Genomic DNA, 20,979 nt, shown 5'->3' with positions numbered 1-20,979 from the left:
ACTGGGAGAGATTGTCTCTGAAACACCCTCCCTCTAGGTAGGGAGGAGAGTTCAGCCAGATGCTGCGCTGTCGCTATGCTGGTACCTACAGTTTTCAGCTCACTGGGTGGGCTGCTCAAAGCGCTAGGAGTTAGGGAGTCCCCATCCATCAGCCATGCCTTGGGAGGCAGGAGGATCCCAAAACTCTGCAGACAGTCTCTATAGCAATTGTTCACCCATTGCAAACCCTTCGCTGCCCTTGGGGTGGAGCAAAGCAATTGCTCAAGACCCAGCAACCCAGCAATGGGAAGGAGAAAGCAGGGGTGAAAAAGCAGGCGTGAAAAACGAGCCTCCTAACCCCTTTTGGGGGACGAACAGCCCTGGAGATGAATCCCTCATCCTTCCAAAATGCAGTTAGGGGGTTTGGCCCACTCCAAACAGCCCGGTTGTTGACCCTGTGCTGGCACATGCCCTTCCACTCGCAGGACACAGCATAGCTGGGATAGTCTTGTCCCTCAGGGTGGGATGGAGCCCCAGGTCACCAAACTGGGGCTGGGGCAGTCCTCTGCCTCTACAACCCCATGGACTGGTGGGAAAGCCACCTCTGAGACCCTCTCATCTCTTGCGCTGCTAGGATTCAGGGCTGGGGATGTGGTACCTGCACTCCTCAGGGCAAAGTGGCACCGGGCTCCCATTTTTCCTGCATGGAGGGACACGTCCAGAGCACTCCTGAGACACTGGCTCCGGGCTCTGCTTGTACACTAATCGCTCAAGCCATTAGAGGAGTGGAGGAATAATGTAATTTATGGATGGCTTTTACTTCTCACTAGCATCACCTAAATACCCCAGAAATGGACTGGTTTAATTTCCTAGTGGTGTATCACAAACATTCCTCTCCTTAGCACCCAGGCAGGTGCCCAGCCCCAGGCTCAGCAGTGGCATGGCCAGTGCCTGTCCTCACCCCACACCATTGCACTGGGGCCAGGCATAGGCAGAGTCCATCCTGGCTTGCCCCAGCGCTGCTGGCCCATGTCTCCCCATCACCGGAGCCAGTGCTGCCCTCCCCGCTGCTCACACGCAGGCAGCTTTCATTCACTCAGGCGCTCTCTCCTCTCACATACACATCCACGTGCCCTGAGCCTGCAAAGCCCACGGCTGTTCCATCTGGGGTCAGGGTTGCCGGGCACCTCTGGAGATGCCACAGGGATAGGGGGCTGTCACTGCACCTCCATTTTCAACAGCTCTTTAAATTTAAAATTCAGTGTGCTGCTGGGGAAGGTGTGGGGCTTTCCTACCCTGTGGATGGTTGGAGTTCCTGCTGCCCCTTAGCCCCTCTCCTTCTTTTGGGAGGGGATATTGCTAACCGTTCCCTAGGCATGCATAGGTGGGAGTCTCATCTCCCTCATGCCTGTTTTTGAGGAGCAATAGGAAGGCGGCAGGACCGACTGCTGTCCCCATACACATCAACTGGAGCTGCTGTTGCATCACCTGACATCAAATCATCTCTCAGCAGCTCTTGCATGGCAGATGCCCCCTCAAACCCTGATAGACCCTGATGAGTGGAGGACCTCAAGACTGCAGGAACACCCCAGACTGTTCATGCTTGTCCCCAGGCAGAACTGAGATACCAAAAAGCAAGTGTCGGCAGGGACCCTCCCATCTGCAGGGGAGACTAAGCCCATGCTGGCACTGCCAGCTCCACCCTGGGACTTCACTACGGCCCCACGGGGGTCCCAGCTCCTCACCACATCCCCAGGGAACCAGAAGGGCCCAGGCCAGGTTAGCAGGCAGCAGCTTGAGCTATTAAACCCTTCCTAGAGCTAAGGCTGCATTCCGTCTCCTCCTGCCTGCACCACTTCCACGCTCTTTCTGGGAGAAAAACAACTTTCCCTCCACAGGAAGGGACAGCTTCGGTGCACTCAGCCAGCGCAAGGGAAATCGGTGCTGCTGGGACCAGCTCCCTCTCCTCCCTGGCATTACCGCTGGCTCTACCCTGGCAGGTCACTGACCTGACAGCAATGGCAAAAGTGATGTGACCTTCCAGGGCCTCCGTTTCCTAAGCTGAGAAATGGGGCAGATATTTCAGTCTTATTCCCCCAAGGCTCCTCATCAGCCCCATCCCCACAAGTAGGGGCTGCAACAGCGGCACAGATCCCCTCTGTCCAGGTTGCTGCTGCACGGCTGGCTCAGAGGTAAGCCCAGGCATAAAAGGTCTCAGCCTCAGAGAGACTGGAATTTGTTTTTAACTTTGGTTTGATTTAAATCCATATGGACATTTTAAAGTTACCGGAGAAACCAAAAGTTGTGTGTGGGTTCCAAGTTCCTACACAGCTCAAAAATATCCTCCCTGCAGCACGTTTGGGCAAGCAGCAAACAGCAATTCCCACACATGGAGTTGCTCAGGAAAGCAGAGCAGGGGTCTTGCGCTACTACAACCACCTCCTCGAAACTCCAGAGCAAAGCCCAAAATCTATTCTAGACTGTGGCAGGAAAAGCATCACCAGGATTCGTGGGAGAAGCTTGTGCACATAACCCAGTACTGCAGCCTGTACCCAGCCTGCAGTACAAGGGCACCCAACCCCACCAGCTATGGACAGCTTTGGCTCTGCCGTGGGTCCTGCAAGGCAGGTGGGAATTGCTGCCCCATTTCATAGCTCCTGTGACAGAGGCACTGAAAGGGGACAGGATTTGGCCTGATTTGTGGAGAGGACATGGGGAAAAAGGGGTGCTGCCAGCTCCAGCCCAGCTGCTTCATTACCAGACAACGGGGAATGAGGTGTGAGGGATGGACGCAGATGTTGTGGTGGGATGTGGGAATCCAGGGAGTTCTCTGCTGTGGCAAATGATGGAGGGGGATGCAATAGGGTCACAACCGGGTCATATTTGGCTTCCCTAGCTCATGGCCATCCCATCTGGAGGCTGAGCATCTCTGGATATGCTGAGGGACAATGAGTGGAGAAGATACCAGGTTTTGTGGCACTGCTGAGGTTTGCTGAGCGGGGTGAGCCTCCCCGTTTCTGGGAGAACCTGCAGCCAGGGTGCTGCTGTGCCACTCGAGTGTGCTGTGTGGGGTCCAAGGCATGTCAGAGAAAGCCCAGCACCAAACCCTGCTGTCCAAAGGGGTTTGGGAGCAGCGGTGAGGGAGGGTGTGCTTGGGGACAGTCACAAGCGATCCAAGCATCCCAGCCCCCGGTGGGGGCCTGTTCCCTGCCAACCTGCCTCGGGGCAACCTCTGCCGGGCTGGGAACGACTCTAACCCCCTCCCGGGGAATACCCCACCCCGGGCCCGGGACAGTCCCCCTGCTCCAGCGTCGGGGTCGCGGCCGCCCCCACTCCCAGACCAGGCGTGCGGCGAAGCGGGGCGGGCAGGGGGCCGGGGCTCAGGCGGGTCTGGAAGCGGGCGGGCGGGCAAGGGTGCCCGGGGCCGGGTCGGGTGCCTGGGGCCGCCCCCGCGCCGTGGTCCCGAGCGGCTGCTGCACCTTCCCCGGCGGGCGGCACTCACCCGTCAGCTGGTCGTAGGAGCCGTCCAGGTCGCGGGAGTCGGACAGGCTCTCCTTCCTGCCCTTGCTCCGCATCTTCCCGCCCCGCCGAGTGGCGGGGGGAACCGCGACGGGGCGCACGGGCTCCGCCGCCGGGCAGGGGGGGCCCGCGCCCGCCGCCTCCCCCCGCCCCGCCGCCCGCGGCACTCACCGCGGCAGCAGGAAGGGGCCGGCGGTGCCGGGGAGCTCGGCTCGGTACGGCTCGGTACGGCAGGCAGGAGCGCGCAGCCGCCCCGTTCCCCGCCGCCGCCGGGGCTGGGCACAGCCGCCCCCTCCCTCCCGTCCTTCCCCGCCTCCTCCCGGGAGCCGCCGGCCCGGCCCCGCCGCCCTGCGCCGCGCCGCCGCGGGGAAACTGAGGCACGGCCGGGGGCGGGAGGAGGCTGTCCCGGCGGCCGATGGGGGGAACTCCGGGGAAGAGGCAGGGAGGGAGCTGCTCCGGGCTGCACCGAGGTGGGGGTCTCCGGCGGTATGGGAGAGCCCTGGGGGACAGGGACCACGAAGGGATGGAGAAGGGGTTGGGGACGGAGAAGGCTTGGGCCAGGAGGAGCATGGACCCCCACCCCACAGCAGATGAGAGATGGTCCCCCAAGCTCTGCATGTCGGTGCCCATGCTGGTCTACACCTTGGGATCTCCAGGAGCTACAGAGGAAGGGGGACCCTGGCCACAGCAGCTGCTGCATCCCCCCCTCAGGGAAAAGCTGCATGGGAAATCAGTCAGAAGCAGAGGGGACGTGCAGTGGCCAAGGGACACAAGAGAAGGGTGGCCCAGGTCCCCCTGCTTGCAGCCAAGCACAGGAGCAGGTCCTCTCTGCCACCCTCAAACCTAAGCATGAGATGCCCATTCACAGTTGAAGCCTCTAGCAGGATTTTGCCCCACCTCCTGCAGCCCCAGGGAAGGGGTAAAGCAGTAGCACACCTTGCGGGGGGCTTCCAGGGGCACGGTGCTGCCAAGAGAGGAGCTCACAGCCTCACTGGTACATCTGTCACTGAGGCTAGAGGTCCCCCTGCTGTCCCCGGTTATCTGCTGCCATCTGTGCACGATGCCAGCCCGGGAGGGGTGTGGACTATGCTGGAGAGTCCCTGTCACGGGCAAAGCCAGGGGCTTTTGTCACACCATCGCCCATGTGCCACGTGCCACGTTTGCACCGTGCCAAGGGTCCTGGGCACGTCTTGAGGTACTGCCCAGCTCCCGGCATTTCCCACCTCTCCTCCCTTTATCCTCTGATTCACGAAGACAGAGGGGATCAGGAGCCAGAAGCAAGACAAAGTATTCTGTCCCAGCCCCTGTGCTCAAGCCTGTCCCTCCCGGCCCATGGGAGCCACAGGACAGAAAGGGAATCCAGAGCAGCAAGGAGGGAGGGCCACACTCACGCGGCAGCGTGTTGTCAGCGTGCTTTGGTGTCAAGCCATGAAAGAAGCCGCCTTAGCGAGGCAGCGATGCTTAGCAACTGCCTGGATCTAAAAATAAGAGCCATTTAGAGGGGAAAACGCAGTGGAGAAATGCTCGGAGAACTAAACACATTCCCCCAGCCCTCCCCATGGCCCGGCCAACACCGCAAAGCCTGCACGTACGGACCAGCTGGAGAGAAGCTCCCGGGACAGCCCTGGCGATGTCCCCTCTGCTTAGTCTGATGAGCAGAGCTGGAGCCTGGTGAGCCCAACGACCCCCTGCACTGCTGGGCTTGTCCATCCTGCTGCTCCTTGCCCTTCCCATCCTCCTTCCTCCATCCTTTCCATCACACCCTGGGCTGCATCCACTTGGCAGCCCCTGGGGACCAGTGGTGTCCCAGGGAGGTAACCTCAGTTAGGAGAGCTGCATGAGTGGTGCCCAGGCTCATGCGCCCCATCTCCAGAATCCTGCAGCTCCATCCCACTGCAGACATGGTGGGCCCAGCAGAGCTGTATAGGGGAAGTTTTCACCTTCTGCCATCCCTTGTCCATTGGGAGGCAAACATGGCTATTTTTATCCCAGCTAAGTGCTCCTGTTCCTGCAGGCAAGCGAGAGATACTTTGCCAGGCTGGTGAGAGGAGGGGAAAAGTTGGGCAGGTTGGTGGATACCACGGGGTAGGATGGGGCAGCCCCAGGGCCAGGCTGACACAGCCCACCCTCCCCACAGTGTAGAAAATGGGGGACACAGCTCACTTGATCTCTGGTCACAGCTCCTTTCCTTAGCAGACACGAGAGCTGGGCATCCTGCCAGGATTCACAGACTTCAAGCCTTTCTCTGCTCGGAAAAAGTGCAACGTCCTCTCCTGAATGTTCCTCTAGGCACTGGGGGCCAGCGATCTGCAAGATGCCAGAGTGGGAGCAGCCCACTGCTGGCCGCTGCTGCCTTTCTGCTGCAAGAACAGGTCCAGCCCCTGCCTGCCAGCTCAGACCCAGGCAGGGCCCTGCTGCGGGTGTGCTGGGTGCACAGACATCTCAGTAAACATGTCTGGCCAGGGACGGACACGGCAGCAAAGTCACACCCGGAGTGCAGAGAGCATCCTCTGCAGCACGTCTCACCGGGACGTGCGGCAGATGCAGAAAGGCTGGGCCAGGCTGAGGAAAATCACCTGAGTGGCATCCGAGGCTTTAATCAACACTCTTGTGCCTTGCACAGTCCCTGCTGCTGCTGGCCGCATCCACCACAAAAACAATCAGCAGGTCTGGAGTGGGCAGAAGCTGTCTGCAGGTAGGGCTGGCGGCCTCTCCTGTGGCAGAAGACACTGAATTAACCATTTCCAGAAGATGGAAGAGTTCCGGCAGCTCCTGCAAGCCCAGATCCCAGTTACAAGGGGTAATTGGGAGGGAGAGTCATGCCCCAGATGGCCAAGAAGTGGTGCAGGGTCCACAGCAAATGGAGCGCAGCTCACCGTGAAGCCCTTACCCCAGTGCTCAGGGCCAGGAAAGTGTGGAGGACAGGCAGACAGCTGGATCCATCCTGCTGGGGTGGGCAGGGGCTCTGTGGAAGCACCCAGGTTCCCGAGCTCTTCTCGAAGAGAGCAGCAGAAAGCCATGGGGGAAACAGGGCCTCATAAACCAGTCCCAGGGCTTGGCACAGCCAGCAGTGGGGTGGGATGGGGCTGGAGAACCAGGGGGAGGTGAGCTGGAGGCGTGAGGGGTACTGCACCCTGAGGTGCACCTTGGGCTGTGTGTCTCTCGAGGCAGGGACATGGGACCACCCATTCACCCTCACTGTGATGGAAATCACTTGTTCGCATTGGCCCAGACACGAGGCACGTTCCCTAAGTGGCCCATCTGTCACCCTGTCAGCGGCAGCAGTGCTTCGATAAAGGACATCTGCACGGGATTAATGCTGCTCCCCAGGCAGCTGAGCCGCAGCCGGGAATGGCTCTGAGCCAGGGCGAGAGGGGCTGGGAGGTGTGCATGGGGCCGCGCTGTCCAGGGGACTTGTTTGTCCCCAGGTCAGCGTGTGGCCAGTGCAGACTTTTCCAGAGTAACCGGAGAAGGGAACGAGTTTGGGGATGCTCCAGTATTGCCTGGAGCACTGGGTGCAGGGCCCTGCTGCGGGCAGAGCTGTGCCAGGCTGCCACCAGCCTTGTCCAGACCCAGGCTGGGCTGACCTGAGCCCACCCACAGCCATCCCTGTTCGTCTCCAGAACACTCGCCTTGCAATATGGGGCCAATCCCTTCAGCTCATCCACATGTCCAGCTCCCTGCTGGGAACCCTCCCAGCTCTGGGGGCAGCAAGCTCCTCTCAGCTGCTGCTGATGCATGTGTCTCCAGGGAGCCCTGCCAAAAACCCCGGCCGCGACACAAGGCCCAAGACGATCCCAAACTGCTCCCCTCCAGAGGAGCAAGAAGAGCCTGGAAAGGCGGCAGGGGCACTGGGATGTGCACCCTACCGAGCTGGGGTACAGGGGTGAGGGGAGCTCTCCCCTGGGGCACGAGCCATGCAAGTCCTTTGCGAACAATTTGCTGTGGCTGTTATGGGGGGACAGGGAGGGGGAAAGATGCAATTTAACACTTCATTAGGTAACCGCAAGGCATCGATCCGCTCTACCAGCCTGCGTGTTGTCTAATTGCATATCTCCATTCTTATTAATTATATTGGAAAAGCAGAGAGCAGGACTCAGGAGTCTGATCCTATCTTTAGGAAATTTCAAACAGAGATGTAATTGCCAAGTGCACTATATCATGGTGCTTTATCCACTCTTAACAGTATTTTAAAGCCATGGTCATCAATAGCAGTCCTCGGGATGTGCTCTCAACAGATGCCATTAATCTTATTTTGGTTGCAGTCGCCTTGTGCCTCTGGGCTCAGATTTATACTCGGCAGTGAGCGAAAGCTCTGCTCCCCCAGCAGAGAGGGCTCCCGAAGAGCTCCCAGGCTGGGACATGGGACACAGCACCCAGGGGCTGGTTCCAGGGACAGAGGGCAGAAAGTGGAGCTACTTAAGCCAGCTTCACCCGTTGCAAAAAATGCCAGAAAACAGCAGCCTAATATGGAGATGAGCAGCTTGGCACCAGGGCTATTCCCCTCCCATGGTCCACACAGCCCCCCAGGCTGGAGGAGGGATGCTCGTGGCCATGCAGGCAGTTGCAGGGGGGTTCCAGCCAGGGCAAATGGCCTCACTCAGGAATAAACAACAGTGTCTACTACATCCTCAGAGAAAATGGATCTGGATGGCACTAGGCCTAGATGAGCCCCTTGGTCTGAGGACCAGGGGAGCAGCTTCAGCAGACCAGCAGGTCCCGGGGAGGCGATGCCCACCAGGGCATCACCCAGGACACAGGCAGCTGGGGCAGGCAGGGGAGGACAACTCCCATCTCTGTAAACCCACCCTGCAGAGACACATGAGTAGATAGAAGCCACTGGGAGATTCAGTTCTAGGGGGGAATTTCGGCTGCTGAAAATCTTGCAACGCTCGAGGAGGAACAGATGCCTACAAGCTGCCGGGCGAGCTTTGCAAGCAGGAATGCTGCAGGAGAAAGGGAACCTCCTTTGTCAAATGCAAATCAGCAGGTGGGAGAAATCTGGGTGTGCGGGAGGGAGAAAGGACTGCATCACGCTTTACATCCTCAAAAGCAGGTCACCTGCCTCTGCCCACGCCTGCAGCAAGGAGGGAACTCCCCGGCACAGCCCCACTGCTGGGCGGGCTGCGGGGGGCTCTGTGCCCACCCTGAGTGTTTCTCTTCCACTTCTGCATAATGGATACAGAATCTGTGTTAAGAAAAGCACTTGTTCTGGAGAGCAGAGATGGGAATGAAGCATTCCTGGACTTAGGATATATCCCATGTTTCATGAACCCTCCCAGCATTATAAAGGATCGTGTGTTTGTGTGCTCAGTGCCTGTGGGCTCAGCTTTTATTTAAAGAGGAATGAGATACTATTTCCAACCTTCACTTACACCACACTGGATGCCACACCAGGGGCCCTTTCAGCAGCTCAGGTCTGCTGTGAAAACGTGTGTGCATCTTTGTTAGGAGCGAGTCCATGCTATGGACACATGTTCTCCTGCTCTGCCAGGGCAAAGTGCCATGCCTGAGCTCACCTCTGTGGGAGGGGATGTCTGTGCTGACTGTGGTCTCAGCATACGCTCCTCTGTTGCCCATCCCAAGGCCTGGCAATGGCCACAGCAAAGGGGCCAAAAGCTGGGTGTGGGGACCTGGGAGGTGCAGACCCATCCTGCTGGAGCATCACTTGCCCTCGGCTGGGAAAGCAACCAGCTAGGGGCTGCTGAACAGGGCACAGCCATGGCTGCTGCAGCCACAGGTCATCAGAGCATCCTCACCCCCACACACCAGCGGGAGGGCCCTGGTTGAACCCTGGAGCAGAGGGGCTCCAGCTAATGAATCATTAATTGCTTCAGAGAGGAAACAAGCAAAACCCAACCTATGCATGCCCGAGTGACCTGTGGGCCCTGGGACCCAGCCAGACTGTACATCACCGAGAAATGGTTGAGGGTTCACCTGCCAAAGCAGAGCTGGAGAACCAGCCCAGCCCAGTGGGTGTCCATCTCCCTGCAGCCTTCCCAGCCCCATCGTGCCCCCACGGGACTCCCGGGAGCTCCCAGCCTCTGGCAGCAGACTGGCAAAGCTCTGAGCTGCGCTGCAGTGAGCCCGGCTCATTTAATCTATTCAATTGGACTCAATTTCCAGCCACATGATTCAATTAGCCCTGGAGGGACAACATGGGAGAGCAGAGGCTGGGGAGCACAGCCCAGCCCATGCTCCAGCAGCCACCGAGCCAGGAGAGGGGAACGTGGCACGGAGCCCCAGCAGCTCATCCCGCAGGGGACAGGACTCTGCACTTGTCCCAGCCCTCTAGGACACACTGAGATGACAGGGGCTGCCAAGGGTGGCCTAAAGATGCTTTAAAAAGACAACAGGAGTGAGGCAAGTATCCAGCGATGCTCCCGTAAGGGTGCTGCCTGTCCCATTTATTTGGGGTCACCCCTGTGTTTGTCTGGTGTCCCCCTGAGCTCACCCACACTGTGCTGCAGCAGGGAGAACCAGGGTTCTGACCAGGACGCAGGATTCCAGCAGCCCTGGGAAAGTCCAAGTCCCAGAGGCCTTGTAACAACCCTTCTCCAGCCTTCTGGCCCAGACTTTCATTCATGATTTACTTCAGTGTCTGCACTTCCCCTGAAAGCATCAGCAAAGGCATTAATTAGTTTCCACTAGGGGAAAAGCCCAGCTTATCTTGGCCCCTTTGGATGTTCTGCAGTTCCCAAAGCTGGGTTTTACTCCTTTCATGTTACCGCAATAGTTCATCTGCCAAGAAAACGCCATCACCTCCACAAGGACAAACCTTCGTCCAGGATGACCTGCTCAGCATAGACAGGTTGCAGCCCTTGCTCATCCCAACAAGTACCAAAAAAGAAAACAGAGCTCAGAAAACAGGGAGGAGAATAAATATCCAGGCAGCATTGGTGCTGACACCAAGACAGAGAGGTGCTTGCCAGCGCCAAGAGCCAGCCATAAATCTTACCGCAGAACGCTGGCCACACACCAGCCCCAACACGCACGATGGCAGCCGCGACTCAGTGGGGTAACAGCGTCTCCCTCTGCTGCACACCAGGCTGGGAAGGACACCGGCTCCTCCTGCCCTCCCAGCCCCTGGCTCCATCCCAGGAGGGAAGCGTGGGGAGGCAGACGGTGCACACTGGGGGTGATCACCTGTGCAAGTGCTGTCCAGGAGATAGTTCTCCCCGTGACAGCAGGCTTCTCCTCCTGACACCCACCACACAACAGCCTGGCAGGACCCCAGAGCAGGGGGAGAGCATGCAATTCTTCAGCCAGGGAGAGAAATGCGCCCCAGCAGGCACCAGGACAGGCTCACGTGGAGGGCAGCTCAATCCTACAGAGATACAGCCCCACCACACCACATGTGGGAATGAAGAGGACGAAGAGCTTTGTAAACCAAACAGAGCAGGTGAGCAAAGGTGCACTGGGCTCTGGCCGCTGTACATGGGACTCAGGGGTGTGACTACCTGCTTCTGACACCCTGGAGAAGCAGCCAAACCATCACAGGCAGCGCCTCCTCTGACAACCCACAGCCCGGGCACAGGGGACTCAGCTCCTGAGGAGCTGCCTCTCTCTCAAGTCTGCATGAAAAATGGGACCTGTAAGAGTTAGGGAAGAAGAGACAATACTAAAAATCACAGTGGCACTTACAAATTAATTTTTAATAACTCCTTCCAAAGTTTAGCTCAAACTCAATTTTTCTCCTCCAGAATTTGGTCATTATTTTGTAAAATATTTGTCTCCCTGCAGCAGCTGCCTAATTTAAAGGCAGCAATGTGATTTCTCCCCACACTCCCCAAGCCTCAAAACCACCTCTTCCAATAATAGACTAGGTTATGAATTAGATATAATAAAATACACCCAACAGCTCAGATCAGATACGGGAAAGTTCGGGGCCATCAGCCACGTCCTGAGGCTGAATGTTAGGAATTAAACGACTTTCTGCTTAGTTCAAGTTGGCCTCAAAACACTAGTAGTAGTATGGTGTTTAACAAAACAGGCAAATCTGCAGCAAAATCTGTGAGCAGAAGTTTGCTGACACCAGCAGCAGAGAGTATCATACTGTGCACAGGTAGATCTCTGCATCCCTCGCTCACATCCATGGGCTCTCAGTCTTGCTCCCATTTTCCCCACTGGCAGCCCCAGGGGCATGTCAGAGGCAGAAGGATGCTCAGGACACACTGGTACCTGCAGTCTGGACCAAGGAGGAGGCACCGCTGTGCAGAGGGAGGTTCTGATGCTGCTCAGACGCAAGAGCAAGCGACTGCTCTGCTGCAGCCAGCATGTCACCAAATGGTGACAGGGCCACCCCATAATTCCCCCACTTTCCCCTCTGTGAAGGACAAACACTGCACACTCCGGACACGCAGGGCTCTGCTATTTATTGAGCTCTAGGTGTGTATGTACATCCATTTACAGTGCTCGTTTCAGTGACGGTGTGACAAGAGAACGTGTGTCACAGTCTTCCCCGGCTCAGCCTTGGACAAGGGCTGACCGCAAGAGCTGCTCCCAGTCACAGCCTGTGCTTCCCAGTTCATCCCAGCAAGGGAGCACCACGAGGGAGATAAGACCTTCAATGGCTGAGCCCAGAGTGAAAAGCTGAAAATCCCAGAGGTGGCTGAGGCAGAGGCAGGCTCATCCCCACCTGTCCCACCTATCTGTCCAGTCTCAGCCTAAGCAGGATCAGAGAAAAGGAGGCATGTGGACGGTTGGGTGACTCAATGCTCTGACAGCAGTGGTGCTGTGGCTGCACCTCAAGGAAGCCACTCAAGCCCGCTTTGGGAAGAAACTGCCCCCCTCGCAGGGTCTGGGAAGAGCTCCCCACACATACAGACAAGTACCCCAGGCTACAAACTATTTTCACTCATTTTTCACTGGAGAAATGGTCTTCTTCTATATGCCCTGGCCTGTTGTCATGCAGTGTTTTTATGAAGCCTGCTTGCTCTCCCAAGCACCGTCCCTCTGACATGTACACATTTCCACACACTTGCACGGCAGGAAAGCAAATAAGTGTCTGGCTTAGCTGATAAAAGCCAGACAATTCCACGCTGAGGCAAAGTATCTTCTGCAGGGAGAAGCCGGTGCTCCCAAGGGAAATATATGGTCTCCATTGAGTGCTGTGATCAGTGGGCAGCCAAGGACACGGTTTTCAGTTTCCCATGCTCATGGCATGTAAATATGAAACACTAAAACAATTAACACACGCTGGCATGAATAAGCCTTGCCTAAAAATGGCTGAGAATCATATCACTCACAGTAACTCACAAGGGTAAGAGGTGGGCAGGCACTTTTTTTTAAAAAAAACCTCTGCTTTCTAGAGAAAAAAAAATGTGGATCTGGGATGTAAATAATTTCTCTACTTCAATCCACCAAGTCAGGCCAGATCCTAACATCACTGCTGGGAGCTCAAAATGCACGAGCAGGGAGCGGGTGTTCACACTGTGTGTTCCTGAGTTGGCAGCCTGACCCAGCACCGGGAACAGGCTCTGCTGGACCTGGGCACCTCCAGAGCCCCAGCTCTGGCACAGAGAGATCTGCCTGTGCCCCAGGGCACCATCTCAGAGCTCTTCCCTAGGAAGGTCTCAGCAGACTGTTGCTGCAAGTCACTTGGTGAAGATGGGAGGACAAGCGAGAAAGTGAAGTAACTACTCCACATTTTAATTGCGTGCTACACACAAGAGAAAAAACAGGATTTAGTTTGTGAAGGTCACCAGGCACTGGGAAACACGTGCAAGGCAGACGATCCTGTGAGGAAGAGGAGGACTGTCACAATGCAGTCTCTGATGGGCAATAGGGGCAGTGGGGCAAGGGAGTCTCCCTGTCCTCTGCCTCATGAAAACGGAGTATCTATAAATGTCCCTCAACCTTAGAAACAGCAGATATGAGCTGGCCTACTGGAACCAACAGTGACCCCAAGTAGAGCTGGTCTCCAATTACAAAGTGGTCTGTTTGATGACCCATATTCTTGCATACTGGCTCAGACAGAACCCTGTAAGCCAACAGCCTTAGAGGCAAAATTTCTCCTTCTCGAGTAGCCCAATGACTTGGTTCAAGTAACACCATCTGACATGAGGAGCCAGCAGTGAGCAGGGACTGCCCTTGAGAGGTGCTGTTTTATACCCCAAAGCCATTCCCAGTGGGACGGCACTGGATTTGACCTGCACTGTGGGAGGTCAAGTTGATCCAGGCTGATGGAAAAAGAACTGCCCTCACCTGCGATCAGAGAGCTTTCTCTGTAGAGCAGGCGAGCGATCCCGACCCAGAACTCTCTCACACAGCCAGATTGGTTTTATTGTTTTGGTTGCGAGCTTTGCCCAGCTCTGCTACAAAGGTTTCCAGTGCATCTTCCCTGAGGCTGCGGAGGGAATCTCCCATTGCTACATTACCGGAATGGCTGCCCACCCCCATGGCACCTTATAAAATTGCTCCCTCCTCCTCCTTAACATGCCCATCACCTCTCCTCAGCCTCAGTCCTGTTGAAACACACGCCTTTGGAATCAAACACACAGCAGCAAGGCTTTCCCCTAGAACAAATGCAGTCCCTTCTGCAGGTGGAAGGCAAGGGGCGACCGGCTGCAGGTCTGGAGTGTCCCTGCCCAGACAGGCCCGTCTCTGGTCAGCCCTGCGCAGCGGCTGCATCCTTGCTTCAGGAGATCGTAGAGAATTCCTTCAGCAGCAGCTCCTGGCTCAGCGTGTTGAAAGCAAGGTTCTTCCTCACATTGATGCTGATGGACCGAACCTGACAGAGACAAAACAGCACGTTTTAGCCAAGGGATTCTTCCTGGCTCCCCGTGAGCATGGCAGCTCTGACACTGCTGACCTCCAGGTTCAGCATGAAACCGTTTTTATGCTGTTACAGGCCCAGAGAACTTGCTGCAGCCAGCTCTCACTGAGACTCCAGCTTAGCAAGAAATCCCCAAGGATTAGCTGCTTGCTGGAAAAACAGGAATGTCTATAGCGACATATCAGCAAGTAAAGTAAATTCCAAATGAGACAGGGATGGGAGAGGCTGGTCTGTTGGGATGCATGAGCTATGATGTGATGGGGAATGTGAGCACTTCCAGGATGCAGCTGGAAGAGCATTTTCTACCAGCACCCACTGGAATGCCAGCCAGCGTTCTGGATGAATGCAGAGCCATGGCCTCTGTCCTCCTCCAGAACCTGCGGAGCCAAAGACACGGAGTCAAGGAAAGGACAGAAGCCATGCCACTGTGCTGTAAACAGAAATTATCATCCAAGCTGGCAGAAAACTGTGGGCTCAGAGCAAGCTGTGTGTATTCTGTGTTGAGTGCCTTACACTTGAAGCTGGGTCACTAGCTGTCTCTGAAGGAGACACCTTTGTCCCCTAATGATGCCCAGACTTGTGGCCACCCGCAGACTCTGCCAGGAAGAGCTGGGCAGCCCTGTCACGCAGCAGCCTCCCTGCCCCCTTCGTGCCTGCAGACTTGCTGGCCGAACACGCCGGCCCCAGACTGGGCTCAGTCTCAGCTGCACTCAGCAACGAGAAAACAAAGTCAAACATCATCTGTGTCAGCGACTGTGCTGCAGCAACAGAAAGCAAAACTGACACAAGCTCATCCAAACAACGGGATTACGGTTCCCAGAGACTTGGAGCCTGTGATAATAAGGTTGCTGCTGACCTGGTTAGTGTTTTGTGCTTTTTAAAAGCACTGGGAGATGAATTATATAGCAGCAGAATGAGGAATCCAACATCGGGGGCTCGAAGAGCAAGTCAGCAGTGTTTATACTGCTGAGGGTCCTACTTGCTGCCCTGGTGAGAAAGCAGAAGGGAAGGGCAAACAGCTCCCAAAAAGGCAGAATGTGTAGAAGAGTGGGAAGCAAATCAAAACATGGAAGGTTAAAAGGCAAAGCTGCGAAGTGAACCCCAGTGAGCCCCATTGCACAGACTCTTACCACTTGAGCAAGCTAGCAAAGATTTCTACACTTAAGGATGGAATATTTAAGCTTTAGAACATCTGGAGAAACCACAGGTTCTCCTCCGTTGGGATGCTTGGCAGAGACCCCACACATCTTTGTTCCCTTGCAGTGCTTCCTCACCTCTCTTCCCTTGGTGTCTTTTGCCTTACTCCATAGTGAAACAGCTTGGAATCAAGGCTTGTCAGGTAGCCACACGTTACAGCCTATGTTACAGCCAGGATTTGGTCCCAGTCCTACTGAGGGCTCCCCACCCCAGAGACCCAGCCAGTTCTGATGGCAGAGGAAAAACCCAGCTAAACAAATGCAGAGAGTCCTCTGCCCTGGGGAGTGCCTGCAGAAAAGGGCCAGATGCTACAGGCAGCGTAAGCCAGCATCCCTACTCTGACTACGAGCATTTCCATAGGTCCCAGCAACAGAAAGAACAAGCAGAAATGAGCTCCTGGCCTCAGGAACTGCTGCCAGAGGCCAGACACCAGCAGTAAAAGACACCCAAATGCATACACATCAAGGTCTCCAAGAAGGATGTGGCAGCAGTGTCAACAGGCCCAGAAAGGGAAGCTGGAGTGACACATGATGAGAACACAGGGCTTAGCAGAAATTGTACCTATGGGGCAGAGCACAAGAAATTAAGCCTGTTTAACTTGCAAAGAGGTGGTTTAGGAGGAACAGATCAAACACTCTCCAATATGTAAAATGAGGTCAGAAGAGAACAGTGAGTAATATTTCTCTGCCTCCCCAGGGACGGGGCAAGAAATACTTAGCTTAATTTAAGACAAAGAAGATTTACACAGGAAAAGAGGAAATACTTTTAAACCTATGGGTTGTGAAGCAGCGGAGTAGATCACCTGGGGCCAGCATGGAGCTCTTTTCACTTCAAGACAGCTTCAGGTTTCAAGAGGAGCTTAGACACAAACTTTGGTCAAAAGCGGTCTAGATGGACTTGGATCTGCTTTAACACAAGTTGGGGAGAGGAGTGGGCATGATAACACACAAAATGACTCTGACATTTCTACAAATCTCTGACCAGCATTTCTCCTGCTCTGAGAAAGCTGGCGGCTCTGAGCCAACCAGCTTAAAAGGTAAGAATAGCTCAAATTAGAGTTAAATCAAGTTATCTCCAGCACAAGGAGCCAGAGCTCATCTGCCTTTTGGGGCTGGGAGACCAGACAGTGACACAGGGAGGTGTCAGCCTGTAACGCGGATAAACTTCAGAAGCTTCCCTGCAGTCTGGCTGAGCTGCTCCACCCGTGAGGCTTCCTCCGGAGTCCTCATGGTGCAGAGGGCAGCCCTGGCCTGGCTGCTAGCCTGGAAACTTCCAGAACCTTCTGGAGTGGCTTATACAAGGGGCCAAAACCAGCCGCCGAAAGTAAGCCTAGAGCTTTAACATCCACTCTGTCAGGAAGTAAAAGCAGAGCCCATGTCCTCTCTTGCTCCTGTATGGAGCCTGCTGGAGCACACTAGGGCCAGAAGAGCTTTTAAAATTGTTTTCTCTCTATTAGCAGTTTGGATCACATTTAGCCCACAGACTCGGAAGAAACATGGAATGCATGAAATACTGACATCACCTAGAGAACATTGAGCAAATGAAAGAATGGATGAAGTGGTGGCATTAACCATGTGAAGAAAACATTATTCAGTTCTAGTTTTGTGTCATTATAGTTGGTTGTGTGCAACACTGTACAGACACTCCTATTTTGCAGCAAGTCCCATCATTAAACCTGTTTCCAATCAACAAGCAGCTCTTCAGAAATTTGTACAATGGGAGGAAGGTTTACACTGACTACTACATCTAATTAAAAGTCAAATTAGTGTAATTTCCCCTGCAGAAATCAATCCCTAATCAGACTATTTTGAGATTCTGCTGAAACCTCTCCAACTGCAAAGACACTGAATGCTTTGGAAAGATGCTGAATCTCTTTCCACATATTCCTGCAGCTGCGATGCAAGGGTCCAAAAGCTCACATCCAAACCATTCATTCTATCAAAGCAGCACAGACCTCAAATGACATCCCTGAGGGTTCAAAGGGAAAAAAAAAGTGCTAGAAAACTTCCTAGCTTCCTTCCTTTAGCCTCTCAAAAGACAGCACAACAGGCTAGAAAACCCAGTTCATAAAACACTCTGCACATTACCTTCCACCACAATGTGGCTGCAGTATCGTAGGCCTTTGAAAGCTTCTTTGAAAAGGGAATGGGAAAAGAAAGCAGATTTTTCTTTGGGATAAGCAAGAAAGAGCAGCACTGAGGCATAGCCAGAGAAGTGAAACAGTGCATTAGCAAAGCATGTCAAAGGACTGAGAACAAGATTTCTAAGCATAAAGGAGACAAGAGAATGGCTTGGGGAAGTTTCTGCTCACCCACTTAATGGGAGCACAGGGAGATGAAAAGGCAGCTGAAAAGGAAAATGGCTCCTGCATGTCATTCCCTACCAAGAAGGATTTGCTTTAATGCAATCGCACAGATAGAGATAAGAAAACCAGGCAGAAAATGGGAAGAATTATTTGCAAATGGATCCTGTTCAGGAAGACCTGATGGGACCAGCGTGAGTTTGGAAACCATATTGGAAACCGGTAGTTCACCACCAGTCCTGCTCCTTTGGCACTTGGGTAGGGGGATATTATCCAACAGCAGACCAGCAACAGAAGCCGAAGTGAAGAGTCAGAAACAAGCACCTTGTTTGAAGAGGACACGGGGAGGGCTGGGCAGACTGGGGCCTTTCTGGTAAGTCATTCAAACAATTAATAAAACCATCAGTTGCTGTGCACCTAGAGGAAAAACCAGTGTGGAGGATGGGAGGCCAGCTGGGTTTGCAGAAGACAAATCATAACATATCAGGTTGATTTCCCACTGTGTTGAGAGAATGGCTTAATGGAATGCAGGGGATTTTCTGTAGCTGTGAGTAAAGAACATTTAATAGGGTCCCAATTCTCAGGGCATCTAGAGAAACGTGGATTAAACAGATTCACAACTGGGTCAAATCAGTACATTTAGACAGTAATTATTCAGGCTTTCATATGCTCTTGAGGATAGGGTCCCAGGGGTACCTGGATGGGAAATTTTCAGAAGGGCGTTGAGGAGGGACTGGTTATGCTAAACAGATTCTTAAATGATACAAAATTAGGATTTGGAGGGAAAAAAAAAAAGGCTAGGAAGAAAATAATTTTAGCTGAAGTGTTTTGTTGTGATTATCTTAGGACTGAGAATGTCATTTTAATCAATTGGCATGATCAGCCTGAGCTTCTGCCAGGCCAAGTGGAAAGTGGGGCACGCACGAAGCAGAGCATCCACGTGGCCGAGAGGCTGGGGAAGGAGATGCTGGCTGAGGAGGGCAGGAGCCCTTGGGACAGAACAGATGACAACAGAAACATGAACGCGTCTCATTTCCAGGCTACAGTAATAGGAGAAGCCTGTGTCACAGGAAGGCTATGGCCCAATTTCTTTGGGGGTATTCCAGATAGGGTATCAAACAGCAGGCCAGACAGACAAAAACAGGCAGAAAACAGCACAGAAAAATGGCATGAAAGCGACTGCAAGTGGTTTTGCCCATATCCTACCCAATGACAGTGCTGGGATGACCCAGAAAACATTAAAAAGCATTCATTAGAAGGAAGTAAATCAAATTCAGTCATGCTTGCTCTGGAGCAGAGTAGACAGAGGGAGGCATAACATTCCCAAACTCATGCAGACTCGTGACAGAGTGGGCAGACATCAATTACTCATCAATCAACAAGGACAGAGCTGGGAGAAAGAATCAGCTCTCAAACTGGTAGAGGAAGCTGCCAGAGTTAAAGATCTCTCCCTTCGCTGAAGCTGTAATGATTCAAAAGTGAGGAAAACCAGGCTCCCCTCAGATACCAGCCACTACAAAAACACTGCCTCCCTGGTGATGCAGCTGCCGGACAAGAAATTGTTGCATCAGGGCTCTCTGGAACAAGCTGGCTTGCTGAAAAATATAACTACCAATGCAAATTATTTGGACCCAGTTTTGTATTCGCTATATTATTTTTGTGGGGCTTCCTACCACTAGTCTTCTCTGGTAAGAGACATTTCTAGGGAACACCTTTGCTTTCTTTGCTTGAGAACCCTATCTTGTGAGTGATGGAGGAAAGCAACAAACAGGCACGTGTTTCACCAGCATCACATGTTCTGCTCAGTCCAGTACTTTCTGGTCCCCTTAACAACAGCAAAAAGGCTAAGTTGCTCTGCATGATAAACACAAAGTGGGAGCAGTCAGCTTCTCCACCATGCAAATCTACCACCACAAAGGACAGTGGATCCCCATGTCAGAAGTGACAGAGACTGAGTGACCAGAGCTGGCCTGAGCAGTCTGGTGGCTCCTCCCCAGCCACGTTTTGCAGGGCAGGGAGCATTCACATCAGTTGAGACATGTGGTGTCTGCTCAGATCCTATTCCTGCCCCCTCTTTAGAGCCAAATGGAATAACAGGGCTTTTCAGCTATACTGCAAAATGCCACTGCCCAGGCCATAGGCAAAGGCTTTGGAAAAGGGTTGTTAATTCTGCGGAACCAAGGCAGCTTACCAGCTCTTTGAAGAAGGCAGCCTCTTTATGCTGCTCAGAGTAGCGTTCATACTGGTCCAGTCCGTCCTGCAGTTTCAGGGTCAGCGTGTCGTAGTTGGACCGCACGACTTCCAAAACCTGCCAAGACAGCCAAAGACAGCAGAGTCAGTATCCACAGACGCCTCAGCACAGGAGCAGCAAGGCTGAGCTAGATCACAGCTCTGACACCTGTTTTTGCAACACTCATGGCTTGAACAGCCAATATTTGGCTCATGACTAACACCACAGAGGTGGGCACTAAAGTCTTCCAAACGCCAGTAAAGAACAGCCTTCAAATTTACAGAATTTCTCCATTCCTGAGAACAGTGGATGAGCCTATGACAGCAGCAGTTTTCCAAATACTATTATGTCACCAAGAGAAGTAGACATGATCTCATTAAATTAAGCAGCTAATTACCATGTGTATACTCAAATGTAACACAGTAGGCACCATGCGAACACAGGTTTGCCTGATGCCATGGCCCCTCCAATGCTAGTTTTGCCAGCCCACCTCCCTCCTGGCTTGCTAATCACCATTCACAATCTGCTAAACCGCCAGCTTGTACAGCTGCTCAGGTCAGCTTCCACACAGCACTGCACTTCTCTCCTGATAGCAACAACATTCTGACAGGCGCCAAGAGAAGACCAACCCTGGTACGGACTCCAGTTTTGGAAACAGATGGAGACATGAATCCAGGTCTTCTTGCCCAGGAGGTATTTTATTATCTGCCTTCACTGCAATCAAAGTACTTCAGCTTATATTACTGTCTTACTCTGCTCCCAGCACTGGGCTACACTTGCAAATGCATAGTTACATATCTCTGTCCTATTGAACTATTCATTTACCTAACTAGGGAACACCAAGAGGGACTCCCACAATGCTTTTTAGTTTCAAAGCATTGTGTGAACAAATGCATTCCTCAAAGCATTTGTGAGATGCTAACAATAATCTTCCTAACAGGAGGCATATAGCTCAGTACTCCTGGGCAAAACATA

At 53.7% G+C, this 20,979-nt stretch overlaps 2 protein-coding genes across 8 annotated transcripts in view; both read right to left on the bottom strand.

The window, feature by feature from the left end:
• Positions 1-3,554, bottom strand: part of KCNIP2 (potassium voltage-gated channel interacting protein 2) — a gene marked incomplete at both ends in the record, with an annotated part of 43,023 nt that extends 39,469 nt beyond the window's left edge. For all 4 annotated transcript variants that reach the window (XM_080348076.1, XM_080348077.1, XM_080348079.1 and 1 more), the window contains one exon: positions 3,482-3,554. In XM_080348076.1, coding sequence (XP_080204202.1) covers positions 3,482-3,554 — 73 coding nt within the window. The remainder of the gene's footprint in view (positions 1-3,481) is intronic.
• An 8,323-nt stretch (positions 3,555-11,877) lies between these two features.
• Positions 11,878-20,979, bottom strand: part of ARMH3 (armadillo like helical domain containing 3) — a 128,818-nt gene continuing 119,716 nt past the window's right edge. For all 4 annotated transcript variants that reach the window (XM_080347392.1, XM_080347395.1, XM_080347394.1 and 1 more), the window contains 2 exons: positions 19,966-20,082; positions 11,878-14,230 (listed from right to left, as the gene is read on the bottom strand). In XM_080347392.1, coding sequence (XP_080203518.1) covers positions 14,138-14,230; positions 19,966-20,082 — 210 coding nt within the window. In that variant the 3' untranslated portion in view covers positions 11,878-14,137. The remainder of the gene's footprint in view (positions 14,231-19,965; positions 20,083-20,979) is intronic.

This window comes from Nesoenas mayeri (genome assembly GCF_963082525.1).
Source record: "Nesoenas mayeri genome assembly, chromosome: 7".
NCBI lineage: Eukaryota > Metazoa > Chordata > Aves > Columbiformes > Columbidae > Nesoenas > Nesoenas mayeri.
This window is presented reverse-complemented; position numbering and strand designations above follow the sequence as displayed.